The sequence below is a fragment of the Phytophthora ramorum genome (assembly GCF_020800215.1).
Source record: "Phytophthora ramorum isolate Pr-102 chromosome Unknown Phyram_PR-102_s0003, whole genome shotgun sequence".
Taxonomy (NCBI): Eukaryota; Oomycota; class Peronosporomycetes; order Peronosporales; family Peronosporaceae; genus Phytophthora; species Phytophthora ramorum.
In genome coordinates this window covers 945,721-965,924 of record NW_027150649.1, presented here as the reverse complement: position 1 = coordinate 965,924, position 20,204 = coordinate 945,721, and the positions used below count along the sequence as shown (strand labels likewise).

At 52.8% G+C, this 20,204-nt stretch overlaps 9 protein-coding genes across 9 annotated transcripts; 3 read left to right on the top strand and 6 right to left on the bottom strand.

The window, feature by feature from the left end:
• Nucleotides 1-13: 13 nt before the first annotated feature.
• On the bottom strand, nt 14-1,045 carry KRP23_3467 (Meiotic nuclear division protein 1-like protein; the record flags this gene model as incomplete). The annotated part of the gene is made up of 6 exons (XM_067888322.1): nt 14-61; nt 122-180; nt 278-437; nt 538-696; nt 772-836; nt 925-1,045. The coding sequence occupies 6 exons, from the start codon at nt 1,043-1,045 to the stop codon at nt 14-16; spliced, it is 612 nt and encodes a 203-aa protein (XP_067747575.1).
• Nucleotides 1,046-1,132: 87 nt separating this feature from the next.
• Nucleotides 1,133-2,152, bottom strand: KRP23_3466 (uncharacterized protein; the record flags this gene model as incomplete). The annotated part of the gene is made up of 3 exons (XM_067888321.1): nt 1,133-1,264; nt 1,339-1,908; nt 2,015-2,152. 3 exons carry the CDS (start codon nt 2,150-2,152, stop codon nt 1,133-1,135), a joined length of 840 nt encoding a protein of 279 aa, XP_067747574.1.
• Nucleotides 2,153-2,277: 125 nt separating this feature from the next.
• Nucleotides 2,278-3,316, top strand: KRP23_3465 (uncharacterized protein; the record flags this gene model as incomplete). The annotated part of the gene is made up of 2 exons (XM_067888320.1): nt 2,278-2,566; nt 2,637-3,316. The coding sequence occupies 2 exons, from the start codon at nt 2,278-2,280 to the stop codon at nt 3,314-3,316; spliced, it is 969 nt and encodes a 322-aa protein (XP_067747573.1).
• A 592-nt stretch (nt 3,317-3,908) lies between these two features.
• KRP23_3464 (UPF0047 protein YjbQ) lies at nt 3,909-4,774 on the bottom strand (the record flags this gene model as incomplete). The annotated part of the gene is made up of 7 exons (XM_067888318.1): nt 3,909-4,000; nt 4,075-4,167; nt 4,239-4,270; nt 4,330-4,380; nt 4,455-4,555; nt 4,633-4,658; nt 4,714-4,774. The coding sequence occupies 7 exons, from the start codon at nt 4,772-4,774 to the stop codon at nt 3,909-3,911; spliced, it is 456 nt and encodes a 151-aa protein (XP_067747572.1).
• Nucleotides 4,775-5,079: 305 nt separating this feature from the next.
• Nucleotides 5,080-5,784, bottom strand: KRP23_3463 (uncharacterized protein; the record flags this gene model as incomplete). The annotated part of the gene is made up of 1 exon (XM_067888317.1): nt 5,080-5,784. One exon carries the CDS (start codon nt 5,782-5,784, stop codon nt 5,080-5,082), a length of 705 nt encoding a protein of 234 aa, XP_067747571.1.
• Nucleotides 5,785-12,105: 6,321 nt separating this feature from the next.
• On the top strand, nt 12,106-12,729 carry KRP23_3462 (uncharacterized protein; the record flags this gene model as incomplete). Its single annotated transcript, XM_067888316.1, has 1 exon — nt 12,106-12,729. The coding sequence occupies one exon, from the start codon at nt 12,106-12,108 to the stop codon at nt 12,727-12,729; it is 624 nt and encodes a 207-aa protein (XP_067747570.1).
• A 144-nt stretch (nt 12,730-12,873) lies between these two features.
• On the bottom strand, nt 12,874-15,333 carry KRP23_3461 (Ankyrin-1; the record flags this gene model as incomplete). The annotated part of the gene is made up of 1 exon (XM_067888315.1): nt 12,874-15,333. One exon carries the CDS (start codon nt 15,331-15,333, stop codon nt 12,874-12,876), a length of 2,460 nt encoding a protein of 819 aa, XP_067747569.1.
• Nucleotides 15,334-16,087: 754 nt separating this feature from the next.
• On the bottom strand, nt 16,088-16,675 carry KRP23_3460 (putative UDP-N-acetylglucosamine--peptide N-acetylglucosaminyltransferase SEC; the record flags this gene model as incomplete). Its single annotated transcript, XM_067888314.1, has 1 exon — nt 16,088-16,675. One exon carries the CDS (start codon nt 16,673-16,675, stop codon nt 16,088-16,090), a length of 588 nt encoding a protein of 195 aa, XP_067747568.1.
• A 147-nt stretch (nt 16,676-16,822) lies between these two features.
• Nucleotides 16,823-20,190, top strand: KRP23_3459 (Condensin complex subunit 2; the record flags this gene model as incomplete). The annotated part of the gene is made up of 4 exons (XM_067888313.1): nt 16,823-17,197; nt 17,258-17,328; nt 17,399-19,982; nt 20,065-20,190. The coding sequence occupies 4 exons, from the start codon at nt 16,823-16,825 to the stop codon at nt 20,188-20,190; spliced, it is 3,156 nt and encodes a 1,051-aa protein (XP_067747567.1).
• Between the last annotated feature and the right edge of the window lie 14 nt (nt 20,191-20,204).

Sequence of the window (20,204 nt, the reverse complement as noted above, 5' to 3'; positions counted from 1 at the left end):
TCGCATCCGTTCTTCATTCAACATAGTCAAAATCGTCCTTGATGCCGAGCCACTTGTCCACCTAAAAAGCAGCGGGATGTCAGCTTTCCGCCACGCCTTCAATATATTCTGGAGTCCATACCTCTTTGCCCTCAACACCACGTTTCTTGACCACCCACGACTTGAGAGTGTACACATTGTCTGTCGAAGCGCATCAGGTACAGCATATACAATGAGTACTGATGTGGAATCCCTCCAGGCAATACGAAACAGAGCTGGTGCCACGCAAGTACTGTACCTGTCCATCTGTCGGAACCTTCCTTCGCCATACGCACTTTGCGCTCGAGTTGCTCCAGAATCTCCGGGTCGTTCTCCGCCAAGTGCTGCACCTTGGTGCGCAGCACCTGCACTTTGGCCTTCTGTTCCTCCAGTCGACGCAGCTTTTGCACACGCTCTTCCTGCGTCAGAGTCAAAAGCAAACTCACCTCTTCATCAGTAAAATGCTTCACAGACAACAAAAATCGGAGCCAAAAGCTCCGGCTGTATCATTCCCCGAACCGATTCCGGGCGTAGACCCTTCTGCTTCTCAACGTTTTGCTTCACTTTAACCAGCTTGTCCTGCGCTGTTTGGTGACGCTGCTCCAGCTCGCTGAGCTTGCGCCTCCTCGTCTGTGACAGCTTCGACGGGAACGACCAAAAGTAGTTACCCGACCCAATCTACACACAACAGCAACAACAACAAATAGTCAAAACATTTAGCAATCGAGCGATCTCTCGTATATTTATCAGCACCTTGTTACAGTCCACCAACACATCGTCCACCAGCGCCTGGTTCACGTCCTTGACTGTTTGCAGCACTACATTTCCACAATATGCAATAAACAGAATATTTACGTTAGAACATTATTATTGTTAATGTTGATGGAGCTATTGTGGAGCCCGTACCGACGCCAGCTTTGGAGCCGAGCTTCTCCACCTCCTTGAGGTTGAACACCTCCTTGGACTCATGATAGATGCGTAGGATGCGCTCGCGCTTCTCCTGCAGAGACACACCCTTGCGGGGCATAGTCGCTCGGTGGTGGTTTGGACAAAAATTGCTATGCAAAAAGTGGAGTCGAAATTAAGGAGGCAACCACTTTATTACATACCCAGTTTAGGCAAACTGAAGTTCATGTGAGCCTCCAATCATAGCGGCCGTGCGCTGGAGCGTCTCACGAGTATGAAGAAGCAACTCGTCGAGTGTGCCGTCGTTCTGGATCACTAGGTCGGCCTTCGACACCTTATCCTGCTCATAATAGAGGATCGCAAACAACAGTGAGTTCAACCTTTCACTTTTCGAAAAATGGCGAGACCACGTACATGGAGCTTCATCTGTGATTTGATACGCTTTTGGGCATCCTCTAGCGTGACATTGTCGCGCTTCATGAGTCGTGCAAGCTCATTCGTCTCGGAACACGCCACGACAATCGTCGGGTAGCAAAAATACTCCAACAGCTTCGTTTCGAACAGCAGCGGCGCGTCAAACACCACCAGTCGCTTGCGGCAGATCAGACGTTGGTACACGAGTTGCTTGAACATTTCCCAGATGATGTACTTGTGCGTAGCAGAGTTGAGTTTCTTCCGCTGCACCGGGTCACTGAAGATGATTGCTCCCAGTTTCGCGCGGTTGATGGTTGCGTCTTTTTCGTTGAGCACTCCAGTGCCGAAGCAGCGCACAATTTCCTTGTACGCGCCGCGTCCTGGCATCACCACCTCTCTGGCCACCACATCGGCGTCCACAATCACCGCTCCAGCTTCGCGAAAAGCTTTGGAGACTGTACTCTTGCCCGTGGCGATGCCTCCGGTAAGCCCCACGCCGACCAGCGACGCGCCCAGCACCCTTCCACCCAAGTAACTTCCAGCCATCACGACACCTTCGCGAACCGAGAGCTGAATACATCAACACGACCATACCCACGACCAATTGAAGTGAGCTCTACGTCCACGCATTCAGAAAAGTATCAGTTTAGTGCATATATTTAAAAGCCCATCCTACCAACGGTGCAAGCGCCAACGGCGCCAGCGCGAGCAGCCAGCGCTTGAACGAGTGTTTCTGCAGTTTCTCTTTGAGCAACCCCAACGGCACGCCCAGCAACAGACTCAGCGGCGCCAACGCCAGTTCCGCGTTCCGCATAGCTATTAGCAACTCCTGTATCGAAAGTAAATCAGAGTCTTTTCAGCGAATCAAATGGTTTTCAGCGCTTCAAAATTCGACTGCTTGGTGAATCCCATCAGAACTGCAGCAGCCATTTCTGAAGCATGTCCGCCATCAAGCAGTTCCGATCCTCCGAGAGTGCGCCGACCACCTTCGCGCTGGCTGCTCTGGCCCCGCTGCTCAAATTCTTAGACGCCAAAGAGGTTGCTACACTCGTGTGCACTCAGAAAACGGTTGGGCGCGAGGGCTGTGCTGCCATTTGGTTCTGGCTCTACAGTCGCACGAATGCACTGCTGCCGAGCGTGAAGCTGCTGAAGCAACCGCTACATTCCGATACTTTACCAGTTGCAATTGTTATGCCGTTACTGAGGCAATTACAGGCGGTTGCGACGTGTGAGTGACACCTACATTTGTGTAGTTATTGCTACTTTCGATCTGACACATTGTTTGCACTTCACTGCAGACAACTTCGACCTGCACTTTGATGATGTGAGGCATGGGGGTGATGTCTACTTGGCGGAGAATGGAGACCGCTATGTGTCGCATTGGGGACCTAATGGAGGTTCCATGTTTGGTGATCGCACGTGTACTCCGGGGGCAGTGAGTTACTGGGAGTGTATGGGGCTCAGTGAAGGAAGTTACATTGGTGTTGCGGAGGTGGTCACTCAGGGACAAGCAGGGTTCCGGTATTATGGGGTAGATGCACAGCACTTGAAGCGGACACTGTCGCTGCCAACGCCCGCGTGTGATCACATGCCCGCGGTGATGTACTGCGAAGGAGGGTTCATTACGACTGGCTCGTTCAGAGGACCTAAGCCACAGCTCCCCGCTCGAGCGAACTTTTTGGATGCAGACACATTCAAGGAAGAAGATCGAATTGGTGTCATGGTCGATCTGCTTGCCGGATTTCTGCTCTTTGTGCGAAACGGGGAATCGCAGGGCATGCGGATCTCCATTGATCGTGCGAAGAAGTATGTGCCGGTGTTCAGTGCATGTGCGTGCTACAACTTACAGCTACTCCCCGATGTTTCGCCACCGTGGCATTGCGTCTACAACTTTGCTGGAAGTGTGGGTACCACGAACCCAACGGCGGTGGTTGAGTCGCCGAACTCGGCGAAGATTGGAGTTGTTGAATGGGCCTAGGCTGCGACGGTTTGGATCGTAGCTTCACCACGAGCTCGGAGTCCAGGCTCCATGTTACGTATACCCGCGTGCAGCTCACACTTGTAGCTTCATTTGCAAAATGTAAAATACTCGTACTTCGCATACAATACGTACCCGTATCGGATAATACCCCGAGGTGGGCTGGTGGTCCTCATCGCGAGCTTCATTTCCGCAGCTATATCTACAAGTTTTTTTTAAGATTGATGCGCTACAAAAGGATTCCTAATTGAGTCTGTGCTTGTTGAGCTTGTTAGACCGGTATTTAGTAACTTGGAAGTACATGTACATCAGGAGATGGAACTTGCAGTGAAATTCATCGGCGTCGCCACTCCCCATGGCAGGGTGATTAATGGCCACCATGGGTTACCAATTTACAGCAGTATCACGGACGTATCAGAATCAAGAGCGCATTGCCGAGGAAAGTGAGGCAGAAACAAACAACTATTTTACGCATTTGAAGATGAAGCGTACGTGTTACAGCTTCATTTGAGCATTTTTTATCGCGGATATGTGAACACATTAGTCGTCATACTGAGGATAAAATGGCAATCTGCTCACTTGCTGAATGCGTTTAAGCAGTAGATCCCTGGATGGTAACAACAATCTTGCGCTGGTGTCCAGATCCCCATCCGCCAACATTGCGGTGCTCGCACAAGTAGATGCCTTTTAGAAATTATCGAAGTAGCAAACACATGTAAGACCGAGACTTGGCTACACGATGTAAGTTGCCATCTTACCCTGCCACGTGCCGAGGTTGAACTTTCCATTAGTGATCGGGATGTTCACCGAAGCACCGATCAGCGTCGACTTAATGTGCCCTGGCATGTCGTCTGTAACAACATACCCGGACAGTTAGTCATTCTTACACCACTCCCCAGTAAAACAAATAATCCCCACTCACCATCACCCTCGTCCGTGTGACGGAAAAACTCCCTACAAGCAACACAAAACATCAGGAAACAAATGCCGGTAAGTGAAGCAATACGCCCTACTTGTTCCAGGATTCCGGCACGATACGGTTGAGCGCGCCCTCCATGTCCGTCCTGATGAACAGCAACATTTTGTGAGCAATTCCAACAGCGCATAGCTCCGTATCAACTGTTGACGTCTGACTCACCGGACGTCCGGGTCGCAGTTCTCGTTGATACTGAGCGACGCAGACGTGTGTTTGATGAACAAATTGGCCATGCCGACCTTCACACGCGTAAGCTCCGGCAGCTGGCATTGCGTACATTGCAACAATGGTTAGGACCGAATGGGGTGTTTGCGTCAGTGAAGGCTAAAACGTGTTGAACCTGCTTCTCGATCTCGCGTGTCACCACTGTGAAAGGAAACGTTAGGGCGTAGAAAACAAGAAATAGACGCCTTCTACGCACAGTGGAAGCCGCGGCTCGGTGCCGTAAGGCAGATCTCCTTCTGGAACCACGTCGTGCTCATGGTCGTTCACTTGCTGGTTTTGTTGCAAAATGGGATTGACATGGAAAAATTGCCGTCCATGATTGGCTGATAACCCATGTGTCGTACCGGAAAAACTCGTAAAAATGGTAGGGACCCCCGGAAAACATATAAATCTTTATTTTTGTGCGACCTTAGAGCAACTTCAATACTATAATAATGTGCTAAACCTCTACTAACAAATTATGTGTGCAATGCCAATGCAGTTTATTTTTTTAAATTTGGCCAATCAGCGCTGGAACTGGAAATGAACTCTGAGTGGCATGCCTACGCAGTTAGAGGCTACCTCAGACGCTCAGACTTTTCGTCTGCTTGCCTTCTGATGCAAATTTTTCTTCTCCCTTCAGGCTACTCGTCAGGGAAGCCATTGTGTCCATGACACTCTCCGCAAACGAGGGCGACAACGATTCTTCTGCAAGTCCAATTTGGTGCTTTACAGCAGAAAACCCGCTGAAGTTGTGGCGTAGAGTCAACCTCACCACTGCTTCCACCGTATCAGCAGCCCTGACAATGCCGCTGTGTGCATTGCTTTCACCTCTGTTTTCATCGCCAATGTAGCTTCCTTCAGACTCCGTCTTGACACTGCTCAGGCTCATCTCGGATACGCTGCTGGTTTCTGATGTGTCGTCCAAGCTGTTCTTCCGGTCGTAGGCACGAGCCTTCTTCTTCAGGTCGATCATAGCGTCGGACACCGCGTGAATCTTACTGCGGGCAGCGGTGATCTCGCTCTCAGACGGAGTCTCACTCTTGTCGATCTGGTCGGCTACGTGGCGCAGCTCCGAGGCCATGTCCTTCGTGGCTCGAATATCGCTCCTCATGTACGACTTCGCAGTGTTGAGAAAGAATAGTCCGTGGCGCGTGTCGTACTCAGCAAGGTTGCTCTTCAGAGCCTTGAGGCAGAAGGCCGCTTCGTCCGCCGTTTGGATCAGCAACTGCCCCAGCTTGGAAAACTCCGACTTCGTTGCATCGCTGTAGTTTGTCGACTTGCCCATGATTGCGCTCGAATGCTCGTCCGTTGAGTTTTGCTTCGGTCCTGGCGATCAACTTTGGAAATGAGTGACTGAAGGCGCTGTGGAGCTCAGAACCCTGCGCTATGCTTCGCGTTGTCCACTAAAACTCTTCCACAGAAATGGTGGCTGAGTTCGCGACAAGCAACGGTTTGAACGATACCAACGGTTCTCAAGCAAGATGCTGGAGTTGGCAATCGTTACTGTACAAGCAACATATCGGAGAGGCTCCTTGTTCACTTGGGGAAATGCATGGTGCTTACGATTTCGTGGCAATTTGGAATCATCTTGGCAATTGGGGCAGGTCTGCCTGAAGCTATCGCTCTCCTAACTCAATGGGGCATCTGTAGGGATACCGAATCCCGAGATGCAAGTGGGTACCTTCGAGATGCATGTCAAGATTCACGCACAAGTTCGCTGGAATCTCGGCGGTGCCGAGATTCACGAGGGCGTGCTGCTGACCAGATTCATGAGAGCCTTGGACGATGGCCTCAACTCTCTTTCTTTTTGTATGCCGCAGCCGATTCAAGATCGGCCTTGGGCGCCCAGGCGTCATGCTGCATGTTCGTTGTAGTGCGTGTTTTCCGCTTTGGCACTACATCATTAAAAATGTCATTCTCCTTTTTACCTGCTTTCCAACACTTCTCCCAACCACCACTCGACCCACTTCTCCTCTACGCCTCTCATCGACTACCCTCTGCTCTGCGGCTAAGTGCTACCAGAATTGGCGACCAATTGCGCACACGGTCCCAATATTTGGTAGCACTTGTTGGTCAAGTGCCGAAGTGGTGTGGACGTGGTCAACACATCCACTGAAGAATTCGGTGATAACGCGTGCTACGTCAGCCCGTATCGCCTCAAGTTGAAGAGCCTTTGAAGCCGTCTCAAGTACAAGCGCCGCGCCTCCGAGCCCGCTGTGAGAATTACAGTTGTACTCTGGAGCCGATGGATCCAGACATGAATGCCCGCCTGCTGGCGGAAGTGACTACGCTGTTGCGACAACAACAAGAACTGATGACCAAGCTGGTCAATCGCCCTCCGGCTGAGAAGCGTGTGGAAGGCATCTCCATGCCGAAGTACAGCGGCTTGCTCGGTGAGAGCTTGGAACTCTTCCTGGACCAAGCCCGGCTGTTTTTTGAAGCCAAGGATATCGACTATATGCACTCCAGCAACAGTCGCCGGGTCCTGGCGATGATGGTATCGAACCTCCAAGGTCAGGCCGCCGCGTGGTATGTGACCCAACAGAGCAGCATCGACACGATAGATGAACTCGCAGATGCTTTGCGACGCGAGTTTATCCCCGCCGATCTGCAGGAGCGACTTCGCGATGCTCTGTACAAGCTGAAGCAACGCGAAGGGCGTGATCTTGCTGATTACATCACACGTTATCGTCAGCTGATTATGCGAGTAAAGGACATGAGCGAGATCGACAAAATTGCTCTGTTTACGAGAGGCCTAGTGACCCAGACACGAGCTGAGGTTGTCTACCGTCGCTGCACCACGGTTCGCGATGCAATCAGCGTTGCGATGGAGTACGAGCGCGCACACCCACAGCAGCAGCAACATGGCCAAGGGAATCACCGTTTCCGAGGGAGATTCACCGAGCAACGCGAGAACCACGGTCAACGAAGTCACCCCGGACCTGAGCCGATGGAGATTGGCCACGGGCAATTTGTGTCGCGGGACGAGTGTTTTCAACGGAACCTATGCTTTTTCTGTAAGAAGCCAGGCCATCGAATGGCGAACTGTCGTCAGAGAGGCAAAACGGATCGTAGACCAGCAGAAGACGCCGGTGCTATCGCGCGCCACCGTGTTGGCAACATGAAGGAGAGCAATGAGCCAGAGGTTTTTGATCATCTGACCATCAATGCGGCTGGCTTATCGGGATCAGGACGTCACCAGCTGTTGCGAAAACCTGGTAAAGTGGGCAACAACGCGGTGATTATTCTTCTGGACAGCGGGGCGGATCATAATGTGATTCGAAAGGGCCTTAGCACAAACGTGCTTCGCCGTAAACAAGCGAAGGCTGAGCGTTTCGACGGCTCCACGACGACAGTGCAGTGGATCAATGAGGTGCAAGAGTCCATTGACTTTGACGGGTTCATACTTGCTGATATGGTGTTTTCGGAGTGGGACCTACCTCCAAGTCATGATGTCATTTTCGGCAAACCGTTTTTCGACAAGTACAATCCAGTCATCAACTGGAGAACGCACGATGTGCAGCTCGAACCAGAGTTGCAGAGCCTCTGTGCTGCCTTCCAAGCCGAAATGGACTTCTTCGAGGCGGCTGTGAGGGCTGCAGACCCCGACGAGGAACGAAACGCTCAAGAACGGGGCGCTTTCTTTCTAGAAGACGCGAATCCTGATCGCTTGTGCGACGACGACCGCTCTTTTCTTCAAGAACACGAGTTGAGTCCGGACATGGTCGAATGGTTTCAGACCCACCCGACGCCTCGAAGTACTTGGCTCCCGCCTGCACATATCAGTGACACAACCTTTGAGAAGAACCTTCGATTGGGCTCTTATGAGGAAGTGTATAGAGTCAAGGTATCGGCTTTCGCAGCGTCAGAAGTGGTGCCTGGATTCTTGGAGTCCTTATTGGCTGAATATGCAGACGTCTTTCCGACGGAGCTACCGGATGACCTGCCCAAGGAACGTGCCGTCGAGTTTGAGCTCACGATGAAGCCTGGGGCACAGCCGAGCTCACGTGCACCCTTCCGCTTGTCTCGAACGGAGCAGGATGCACTGGATGTGTTCGTACGTGAGCTTCTGCACAAGGGCTGGCTAGAGGTGTCCGATTCTCCGTGGGTCTCCAACATTTTCGGGGTACCAAAGAAGGATGCAACAACGGGGGTGGCACCAAGCCGATCGCAGTGGATTAAGAGCGGAAACAGTGCTCAACCTATTCGTTGGGTGGTGGATTACCGCTACATCAACAGCCAAACCGAAGTACCCAAGATTCCGCTTCCAAGGATTGATGAGTTGTTCGACCAAATGGTTGGATGTGCAGTCTTCTCAACGATCGATTTGGCACAGGGGTACCATCAAATGCGAATTGCCACCACCAGCCGAAAGTACACAGCTTTTCGGACAGACAAAGAGACTTATCATTGGTGTGTGGCTCCGATGGGCCTAAGCGGCATGCCCGGCGTATGGTCCCGGCTTATGAGACTTCTGTTCGGCCGATTCGCTTTCGTGGTCGTCTATCTGGACGATCTGTGCATTTATTCGCACTCGGAGGCGGAACACTGCGAACATCTTCGCGTGGTATTTGATGTGCTTCGCTCTGAACGTTTGTTTGCACGTCGCAGTAAGTGTGTCTTCGGAGCTGCGTCAGTTGACTTCCTGGGTCACACCGTATCCCAAGAAGGTATGTGTGTTGACAAGCGCAAGACACATGCCATTGAGCAGTATCCAGCTCCCACTACGGTCAAGCAGCTACAAAGTTTCCTGGGGTTAGCCGGTTACTATCGTCGTTTTATCTACGGATTCGCCGAAATCGTGCTTCCGCTGAGTGAGCTGGTGAAAAAGGTGGCAACATGGAGGTGGGGGGAGGAACAACAGCGCGCTTTTCTCCAATTGAAGCTACATCTGCAGCAAGCTCCAGTTCTTCAGCTCCCGGACTTCATGAAGCCATTTGTTGTCACCACAGATGCTTCTGGACGTTGCTGTGGCGGTGTGCTGTCGCAGCAGACAGAGGGTCATGATCTTCCGATAGCGTTTTTTTCAAAGAAGTTCTCGGAAGCAGAGCAAAACTGGCCCGTTCACGAGCAGGAACTTTTCGCCATTAAGTTGGCCCTTTCCAAGTGACGACACTACCTGCACGGTCGACCATTTGATGTGTATACGGACAATTCGGCATGCACTTGGTTCATGGCGCACCCACAAGTCTCAGGGAAATTGGCTCGCTGGCTGGACTTTTTCGGTCAGTACACTTTCACGCTGCACCATGTCAAGGGGGAGGCCAATGTAGTGGCGGACGCCCTGTCACGACCTGCTATAACAAAGGCTGAAACTACATCTATGGCGCGCACTCAGAACTATCCTATGGTTCATGATTGTGGTGGTAAATGCCGCGAGATGGAGTATTCTCTTCGTCGACATCAGATTTCCAGCACACAGCTTGGGTTGCTTCAAGACACGGACGCTCGTCTTCTTCTGGACGACGACTTTCGGGGGAGAAGTGGTGTCGCAGTACCAGTGACCGTGCCGCACGAAGTATACTCGATGCATGTCGGGGAGATGACAATCTCAGTGACGAATGTTCACCTTGACGCAGCTACCAAACGGGATTTTGCTCAAGGATACCGCCGTGATTCGCTGTACACAGGGCTAGGAAAGTCATCGCCATCGAAGACTATACCGGCAGGTGAACTCAAGTGGGAACAAGGTCTGGTGTACCTCGAAAATGATGCAGCACTTCGTCGTCTTTGTGTGCCGGACTACAGTAATTTGCGCGTGGCATTGTTGGCAGAATGTCACGATGGCCCAGTATCCGCACACCCGGGCATTCGTCGCACCCAACTCAAACTTTGCCAATGGTACTTCTGGCCTACACTTCTAGCCGATGTCAAACACTACGTGCAGAGCTGTTCGACATGTGCACGCTTCAAGTCGAGCAGTCTACGCAAAAACGGGGAGCTTATGCCGCTACCAGTACCGTCAGAGTGCTGGGAAATAGTCGGTATTGACTTCGTGACGGGACTCCCAGCGTCTTCCGGTTACGACGCGATCATGGTCTGCATAGACCACTTGAGCAAGAGACCGAAGTATACTCCAACCTATACGACTGTGACGGGAGCCCAAGCAGCAGCAATCTTCTTTGAAGTTGTCGTCCGCAACCATGGCCTTCCTGCTGCGATCGTGAGCGATCGCGATCCAAAGTTCACAGGGTCGTTCTGGCAGGAGCTCATGTGCATCATGGGGGTCAAACTTCGAATGACAACAGCCTTCAGAGCACAAGCGGACGGACAAACCGAGCGCCAGAATCGAGTGCTTGAAGACGGACTCCGGTGCATGGTTTCGCTTCACGGTACAAACTGGTCAGACGTACTATCTACGGTGGAGTATGCTCACGCCACGTTGGTGAGCGCATCAACGAAAATGTCTCCGTTTCAAATCGACACGGGGCGCGTGGCTCGTACTCCAGGGGTAACGACGGAAACAAGGAACGACTATGCTGCCAACTTCATCCAAGAGCGCCAGAAGATTATTGACAAGGCTCAGAAGAATCTACTTGAAGCGAAGGCTCGACAAAAGACTTATTATGACCAAGGTCGCAGTGGTGTGCAGTTTCAAGAAGGCGAGTGGGTTTATCTGAGCACACGCAATTTGCCTCTAGCTCACGCGGCGCGTGGAACACGCATCGATAAGGACAAGTTGGCTGCGCGCTTCGTGGGACCATTCCAGATCATCAACATGCTGAACAAGAACGTAGCCAAGTTGAAATTGCCGAAATCGATGAGTCGCCTGCACAACAGCTTCAACGTAGACGTATTGCGCCACGTCGTGGAGTCTCCAGCAGAATTTCTGAGTCGACCGCTACCGAAGGTGTCTCCGGTGCACTTTTCACCGGATAATGACGACGGTGATCTTCATGTGATTGAGCGGTTGGTAAAGCAGCGAAACCGTCGTCGCAAGCGGCAGTATTTGGTTCATTGGCAAAGCTTGCCGGACACTGAGGATACCTGGGAAAATGAAACCCACATTCGCCACGTCGTGCACTGGAAGCATTTGCTGAAGGAACTACGAGCTCGCCGGCGCTAGCTCTTCGAGGGGAGGATGTAGGGATACCGAATCCCGAGATGCAAGTGGGTACCTTCGAGATGCATGTCAAGATTCACGCACAAGTTCGCTGGAATCTCGGCGGTGCCGAGATTCACGAGGGCGTGCTGCTGACCAGATTCATGAGAGCCTTGGACGATGGCCTCAACTCTCTTTCTTTTTGTATGCCGCAGCCGATTCAAGATCGGCCTTGGGCGCCCAGGCGTCATGCTGCATGTTCGTTGTAGTGCGTGTTTTCCGCTTTGGCACTACATCATTAAAAATGTCATTCTCCTTTTTACCTGCTTTCCAACACTTCTCCCAACCACCACTCGACCCACTTCTCCTCTACGCCTCTCATCGACTACCCTCTGCTCTGCGGCTAAGTGCTACCAGAATTGGCGACCAATTGCGCACACGGTCCCAATAGCATCCCTAATCGTCGCACTGAGACAGTCAAATTTTGGATGAATTTCAATTATCCACGCCCGCATTGTTCATTCCAAAAAAGCATTTGAAGGCCACACGCCAACAACAGGCAGCATGGGCAAGCCCGCCGCACCTGCAAAAGAGGAGTTCTCCAAGCTGCAGACGCAGCTGCACCAAAGTGCTCAGGACACGTTGACCTACTTGGAAACACTCAAGCACAACCTCGGTAACTACGACCACAAATACCACCTGCACCTTTCAAGCTCGGCGACGGCGTTCTTCGACGACGGCCTTGACCACGCCAAAGACGCAGTGAAGGAACTCAGGCACGCGGCCGCCCACATCCACAAGGATGCCGGTGTGGCCGAGGTTGATACCGCTCGTAGGGCCATGGAGCAGGTTTTCAACGCACTGGCCGACCTGCACAAGGTGGCCAACGCTTACGATGCGGAGCACCCGATGCCTAATAGCAAGCACAATGACAAGAAGCCCACAACGTCCGAGAAGGTGGAGTGGCTGGTAAGCACGACGCGGGACGCCTCATTCAGCGGCTTCGCACCTTTGCAGCGACAGATTGTCGAAGTGCAGGTTGCGATCGGCGTGATCGAAAAGCCCTCAATCAAGGCCCGTGCAAAAGAGACCGTACACCACGTTACCGACAAGATCAAGGGTGAGTTCAAGTCAAGCCCAAGGCCAAAGGCAGAGCAGCAGGCTGAGGCTTCCGCTCACAACGTGTAATATCTGGGCATGTAGCTTACGCAATGCACTGCTAGAAGCACGTTAACGTACTTGTCGACGTAATGAACACACCACTTCAAAATAGTCTCTATTGATTATAGTACGTCAGCGCCACAGAACGCTAGGACTCTGCTTCATGTACCTTTATCGGACCGTAGTGGTCTCTTGCTCGGATGGTGCGGTCGCTGGTACCGTCGTAGTATCGGAAGGAGCTGCAGGTGGAATATTCGTCACGGCATTGGTGACACCGTGGAGGAAGTGCTGAGTGTAGTAGCGCGTGCGCAGTAGAGCCTGGAGGTCAGCGGCATCCCGACGACGCTCAGCGAAGTGCAATGCCAAACCTCCCACACGAGCACCAAAGTGCAGCAGAAGGCGTGCAACCTTGACATCACCCAGTAGTGCTGCTGCATCTAGCGGGCTCGTACCGTTGTGCTTTGTTACGGCAGCGCTCGCACCTCCAAGTAGCAAAGCCTTCACGACAGCACTGCGACCACGGTGCACTGCTGCAAAGAGCGCTGTTGCACCACTGGTGGTCTGGAGATCGCGTACTGCACCGGCATCCAGAAGGAATTGAACGAGCCTGAGGTGGCCTTCTTCGCCGGCAATATACAAGGCGGTGAGTCCCGATCGGGTCTGGTCATTCAGACGAGCTCCGCAGCGTAGCAATGCTCGGGAAACGGCCTTCCGCCCCATGCGTGCTGCAATATGCATTGCTGTGGACATGTCGTCCATCTTTGCGTGGACGTCGGCACCCGCATGAACGAGTAGCCGAACAAGGTGATCGTGGCCCTCCTGCGAAGCAATATACAGGCACGACACGCCACCTTGGGGTCGGCGGAAACTGGGATCAGCGCCACGCGCCAATAGCAGTGATGCGATCGCGACATGCCCCATTTGGCACGCTAGGTAGAGCGGCGATACATTCTCGTCCATGAGCACATTGGCGTTCAGCTCTGTGAGCAGCAACAGGTCCGAAACTACAAACAGATGGCCTCCCTCGCAGGCCAAGAACAACGCTTGAACGAGTTGCTGCTTGCGGATGCGACCTCGAACTTGTCCCTCATCCTCGGCTTGTTTCTCTGCTGCAAGTAGCCTCAAGACCGTTGATCGGTGGCCATTCTTGGCGGCAGCACACAGCGCAGTTGCACCACCAGCGACGGCATAATCCCTTCGGGCGTTGGCATCGAGCAGCATGTCCACTAGGATGTCCCAACCGTGCTCGCTTGCCAGATACAGAGGTGACGCCAAGCTCAGAGAACGTGTGTTAACGTCGCCTCCTGCTCTCAGCAATAACCGTGTTGCTTCTGTGAGTCCGTTGGCTACCGCTAGGCTCAGCGGCGAGTGTCCATCGGCGTCAGTATTCTCCAAGTCATACGCGATACCATTTGGCTGGCCTTGTGCTGCAGCCAGAATCACTGGTATCACGCGCGTCCTCCCGCTAGCGCACGCATACAGCAGCGGTGACATCAACGCCACGCCGTCTTCCTCTTCGTCGCCAGAGTTCACATCGCCAACATCACTGTTACCAGTCAGGAGCAACGGGACATCCAGCACCGCACGTAACCCACTCGACACTATTGTGCGTTCGAAAGCTCCAGCTTTGTTTCCACGGGGTCTGCGGCACCACCGGCTGAATTCATCGAGAAGAGCAGGCAGGAGCGGCAAATCGACCAGCTCGTTACTCACCAGCATCTGCAGTTCTCGCAGCAAAGAGTTCAACTCGGGGGTTTGCTGGAAGAATGTGCGGTGAGCTGGCGTGTGTAAAGCACTCAAACACTGGAGCGTCGGGAAATGAGCCTCGACACGTGCGATGAAGGCACGAGTCACACTTGTGTCGTCCAGGTTGATATTCGTAAGCGACGGGTGTGATCCTGTGAGCTGCTGAGATGGCGAAGTTTGAGCGGCAAACAGCTCCCCAGTGACTCTTTTGCATCGGCGCACAGACACTGAGCGTAGCCGAAGCGACTGGGCATTGAGCACGGCGAGCAAACCAAAATCCGAAATCTCAAGGCAATCGTCAGCAACGAGCTCCTCGAGGTGAGCCCAGAAACACGATGTCAGCACAAGCAGGTCGCGGTCTGCTAGCGAGCGCTGGCCTGACAGATCGAGTCGACGAACGCGGCTGTAGCTTTGCAGGACACCGTGACACGCTCGATCAAGGGTGCGCGTGCATACAGGCGAGCTTCGAGCTGACAAATCAAGTTGATCCAGCACTAAAGTCTGCACGCGTCGTCGCCATGACTGACTGATCTGTCGGATGAGTTGGTGCTCTCGTACGTTGAGGAACGAAAGTACCAAGCACAGCAAAGCTTCCTCCTGCAACGCGCCCTCCAATTCGCCACATCGCCGCCGAGGAGAGAGCGGCGAAAGCGACGCGAACGCGAGATTGCAGCAGTTTGACAGCCCCTTGTTCTGTGTCGGATGGACTTCGAGACCCGAAGGTGCAGCAGTACACAGCACTCGGTGCTTCCGTGGTCGTCCGAAGAAGTTGGCATCGTGGCTGGCGGCCGTGACCGCGGTGCTGGCAACGGGTTCGCTATCCATGGTCGTGGGGGGCGAGTCGTCGGACCTTACAGCGGACACGTGCTGGAACGAGCGCTTCATGGCGAATGAGAAGCTTGTTGTTCGTTAACTTGGTGACGCGGGGAGCCAGCCAGCCAGATGGAGAGGTTGGTGTCGCGCGAGAGAGTGAGGAGTGAGAGCGTTGAGATGGAGGCCTGTCGACTTTGGACTTGGATAGGGTCAGGTCAGTGGTCCTCGACCCCCGTCCAGCTTCTGGAGCTGGGCAGGGAACGTCGTAATGCTCAATTGAACCAGGCCTCCCCGCCAGCAATAGACTGCAGAAAACAGAGGAAGATTGGTGGATAGATGTCTATCAGTGTCGTTGGAGTGCCGTCGTTCACTGCGTTGAGGCTGGAGGGCTGGAATAAGAGGCATGAGGAGGATGTATCTGCACTATTCATACATTGGTGCAAGCATCCCTGTCAGCCTTGGTGGCGTCTAGAACCAAAGACGTTCGCCGAAAATACTCTAACCGCAAGTGCTCGAGTATTGTGCAAATTCACCTTCAGGAACACGTCGTCTTGCTGCCTTGGTCGACGATTTTAGATAGATACTAGTTTTGGTTCGCAAAATGTGCAAGATGACTATTGACTACTTCAGCAGATTGTATCCGTGTCGAAGCACATGAGCCTCGAACACATTGCTGCAGGAAGTGCAAGGTATCCATCCATCTCGAGAGGAGTCCAATGTTGTAAAAAGAAAACGCGAAAAGTGCTGGTTGATGCTGAACGCACGATTTAGACCTCAACTTCTCATCGTCTTTAGCGCAGCTCCACCGAATATATCAGAGCGGCGATCAGAGCTTGAGGTCGTAGTGCTGCCCCGTGAGGCTCCGGTACCGACTGTAGCGCTCGGTGGCGACTTCGGTTCGCCCTCGCCCGAGCGTGAGCAGCGCCACCCGCTTGGCCACCTCAGCGTCATCGGGTACGAGCACCAGCACGCGCTGGAAATGTGTGAGCGCCTCAGTGGGTCGTCCTAGCTGCTCGTACACACGGGCAATATTCCGGTGCAGACCCGGGTCCTGTGGGGACAGCTGCAGCGCCGTCGTGCTGTGGCCCAGCGCCTCCGTGTACTTGCCTCGCTTAGCTTGTAGAGCCGCCAAATTGCAGTACGCGGGAGGAAACGTCGGCCAGCGCGCAATCGTTTGGCACAGCAGCGTCTCCGCTTCCTGAAGCTGACCCTCTTGAATTCGCGCGAGCGCCAACTCGTTCGTGACCTCGGGTCCTCCTTGCCGTGTTAGCCACGCGATCCGCGCGTGTCGAGTGTGCGACTCCTGGTCGCCACTAGCTCTTGCCAACACTGCCAAGTGGTGGTGCGCACTCACATCCATCGGGTTCTCATCAATCTTCCGCTGGAAATGCTGCATCGCCTCCAAACGCTTCATGCCAACGTCCGCGGAAAAAGGCAACTATCCTCCCTAAATGGCTACACTCTCCACATGGCTCCATTCTTTTTCCCGTCTAAAAACAGCGACATACTTTATTCCAGTCAAAGTCCTCAAAGTAAAATCTGGCGCCATTTCAAACTAGAAATGGGGGCGAAAGGCGTTGAGTCCAAGAGCGACGACGAGAGCGACGTGGAGCAGTACGAGCTCACGGAGGACGAGGATGAGCAGGAGGAGAAGCAGCAGCATCCGGTCAAGCAGGAGCAGCCGCCCTCAGACTCGGCCAAGCGCGGCACGGGCAAGCGCAAGCGCTCGCTGTCCCAGAATGACGAGGAGGAGATCGCTCGCCGACGTCGCCACCGCCGCTCGCTCGCGTTCCAGCAGCGCCGCCGGTCGTTGACGCCCAGTGAGCGGAAGGCGGCGGCCGCGGGGGCTCCAGGGGGTGCCAGCGCCGCCCCCGCGCAGAGCAAACAGTACATCAGTGATATGTACTCGACCATTATCAAGATGTCGTCGGAGAACGTAAGACTGGAGTATAGGGGGGTAGTGGAAGTAAAACTGATGTTGTGCTATTTGATGTAGAAAATTAACGTCAAGAACTCGTGGTCGCTGCACTTGATTGACCACATGGAGGATATTCTGGACTCGTCCAAGTATGATGAGATGGGATATTTTATTTGAAGGAATTGAAGACTGAGAGTTTTTTGTGATGGGTTGATGAAGGAAAATTGCGGCGGACGGAGATGCAGGGGATGACGACACGTACAACTTCCAGAAGGCGAGCTGCACGCTGGATGCGAGTATTAAGATTTACTCGTACCGAGTGGATGATACGTGGAACTCGTCGTATAAGATCCTGGAGAACTTGTCACGCACGGAACAGAAGCATGGTGCGGAAACGAGCGACGGGGAAGGTGCGACCACTGCGGCTCGCAAGACGAGGAAGACGCATGCGCGTACGATTGAGAAGAATCTCAACAATATCAACCTCAAGAGCTACGATACGGAGTGTGAGGCCGACCCGCTGTTCCACAAGATGTCCCAGTCGTTTGATGAGGGAGGTGCAAAGGGTATGCTGCTGGCCAACCTCAGCGTGTACGACGGTTGCAAAATTCTGTTGAACTCATCCGATGTCAGTGTGGTTACGCGCAAGCCAATCCACGACGATGCAACTAAGGCAGAAAAAGAGGATGCTGCAAAGACAAAGGATGCTGCGAATGAAGCCGAAGTTGCTAATGTAAACGATGAGGCTGACTCGGCCAAGGGTGAAGCTGGAAGCGTAGAAGAGCAAAAAAACAAAGAGGTTGACGTGGATAATGAGAGTACTGCCGAGAAAGATGGGGAGGTTGAAAATGCAAAGACAGATGAAGACAAAGACGTGAAGAGCAAGATTAATGAAGAGGAATCCGATGGAGACGTGGATATAGAGGACAAGGAGAAGGAGGATGCTGCCATGGAGGAGAATGAGAAAGGAAACGGCGATTTTTTGGAAGGTGTTACCACAGAGGAAGACCAGGGCAAAGATAAGGAAGATTCCACGGAGGAGGCCGCCGAGGGTGCGCCAGCCAAGGAAAGTAACAGCTCTGACACACCCCAAGAGGAAGAAAACTCCAGCAAACCTCCTGATGTAAAAGAGCGAATTAGTCTGTCCCTATTTGGCAGTCTACCCTGCATTGACGAGGACGTCCAGGACCTAAGCGTTTGTCCACCGCTGTACCGGATGTACGACCAGTTAGATGAGTTATACGGAGACGAATCCCGTCACAAGCTCGGTATCAAGAACGGCTTTTTGCTGAAGACGCCAGTGAAGGGCCGACGGCAGACATTGGATAAGAATGATTTCGTCGCAATGAACCTGGGTGGTATCATGGAAGGTGCCAGTGAAGATGAATCGGACGGAGAGGGCGCAACAGAAGACACCCCTGTAGATTTTGCTGACGACTATGTGGATTGTGATGATGCTGACGAAGAAGTTGGCGACACTGCATGTAGTGGAGAGGCAGAAAAACCTGTCGAAGCCGAGTCTGTCGACGATGTGGACATGTCGGATAAAGACATGTCGGATAAAGACATCATCGACTTGGCTGGAAGCGAGGATCTTTCCGATGATGGCATCGAAGGGGGCTCCAAAACGCTCGACAAAGAGTCATCACTTACTTCAACTGCTGCGGACTTCTTTCGTGGCAAGGTGAACGAGAATCTGCCAGATAATTACGAAAACAATCTGTTCTCGCAAATGATCGAGTCTGCTCTAGTTCGTTCAGCAGCATTGGATGGTGAACAAGGAGGAGACGACCAGGATGGCAAGAACGACTATTCGTACTTCGATGTGAAGATGCTACGTAACTGGGCAGGTCCCGGGCATTGGAAATTCCCTGCAGCTCGCAAAATCCAGATGAAGCAACGTGAGAAAGAGGTGGAAAAGGAAGGAGTTGCTGGTGTCAATGGAGAGGTTGATGATGATGGTGTTGTGATCAAGGCTGAGTCGACTGAACGTCCTCCTGAGCGCCTACGGAAGGGAAGCACCGCTGGCGTGGATAAAAAAACGGCAGCAATGGTAGACTTCTTTGGGGAAATACCAGATTTGGCGAGACTAAAGGCCCCGAAAACCGCCTCCAGCTTGGAGGTCTCAAAGGGCAACCTGAAGAAGCAAGCGGATAACGCCTCCGATCTGGTGTTGCCTGTGGACACGCACATTAAGCTTGATCTGTTTTTCCGGCACTTCCTGAAGGAAAGATCTCGGTTCTTTAGAAAGCGCGGCAACGGCGTCTTGGATGCTACCCATCGGGAAGCTGCTTCGGCAAACAGTTTTGAATTCGGAGATAACAGCGTTGACACACCTGACGATAGCGATCGGGAACAACACTTCACCTACAATGAGGATTGTGCTGGCTTCGAGGGTGAATACGATGACGAAGATGAAGGTACTACTGAGGCTGATGACCCTGGTACAGAAGCTTTGTATTCTGTAGAAGATTTGGTACAGGCTGATCGCGTGGTAGAGAAGATTGGTGTGCACTATGAACGCTTTGCCAAGCGTGTGGATGTGAAGAAACTGAAGGGCAGTATCTGGGACCACTTGGAAAAAAAGGTTATCAGGACTGATGAAAAGGCGGGCGCTGATGGTACTGCTGTAGCCAACGGCAACGTCCAAGAAGCTGACAACGCTGAAAAGGCTAGCGACGCTGATCAGGCTGTCACATTCAATGAAAGTGGCAAGCGTCCACGTGAACCCGAGATCGATGAAAAGGATGAAGGTGAATTCGAGACGACTTTCGAAAATGTGGTTGAGAACGTCGCGGGCAAGGTACGAAAAAAGCGATGGATCTCCTAATGTTTGCGTTGGTGTAATGTTGCTAACACCGTGGTGTGTTGCATGTTTCGTTCAGGTGCCTTCGAACGTAACGGTGTCCTTCTACTTTATCTGCATGCTCCATCTTGCTAATGAGAAGGGTCTGAAGCTGGTCGGCCAGGAGGATCTGCGCAACTTCCAAATTCGCAAGGATGACCTGTAAAATCATGTGTCGGA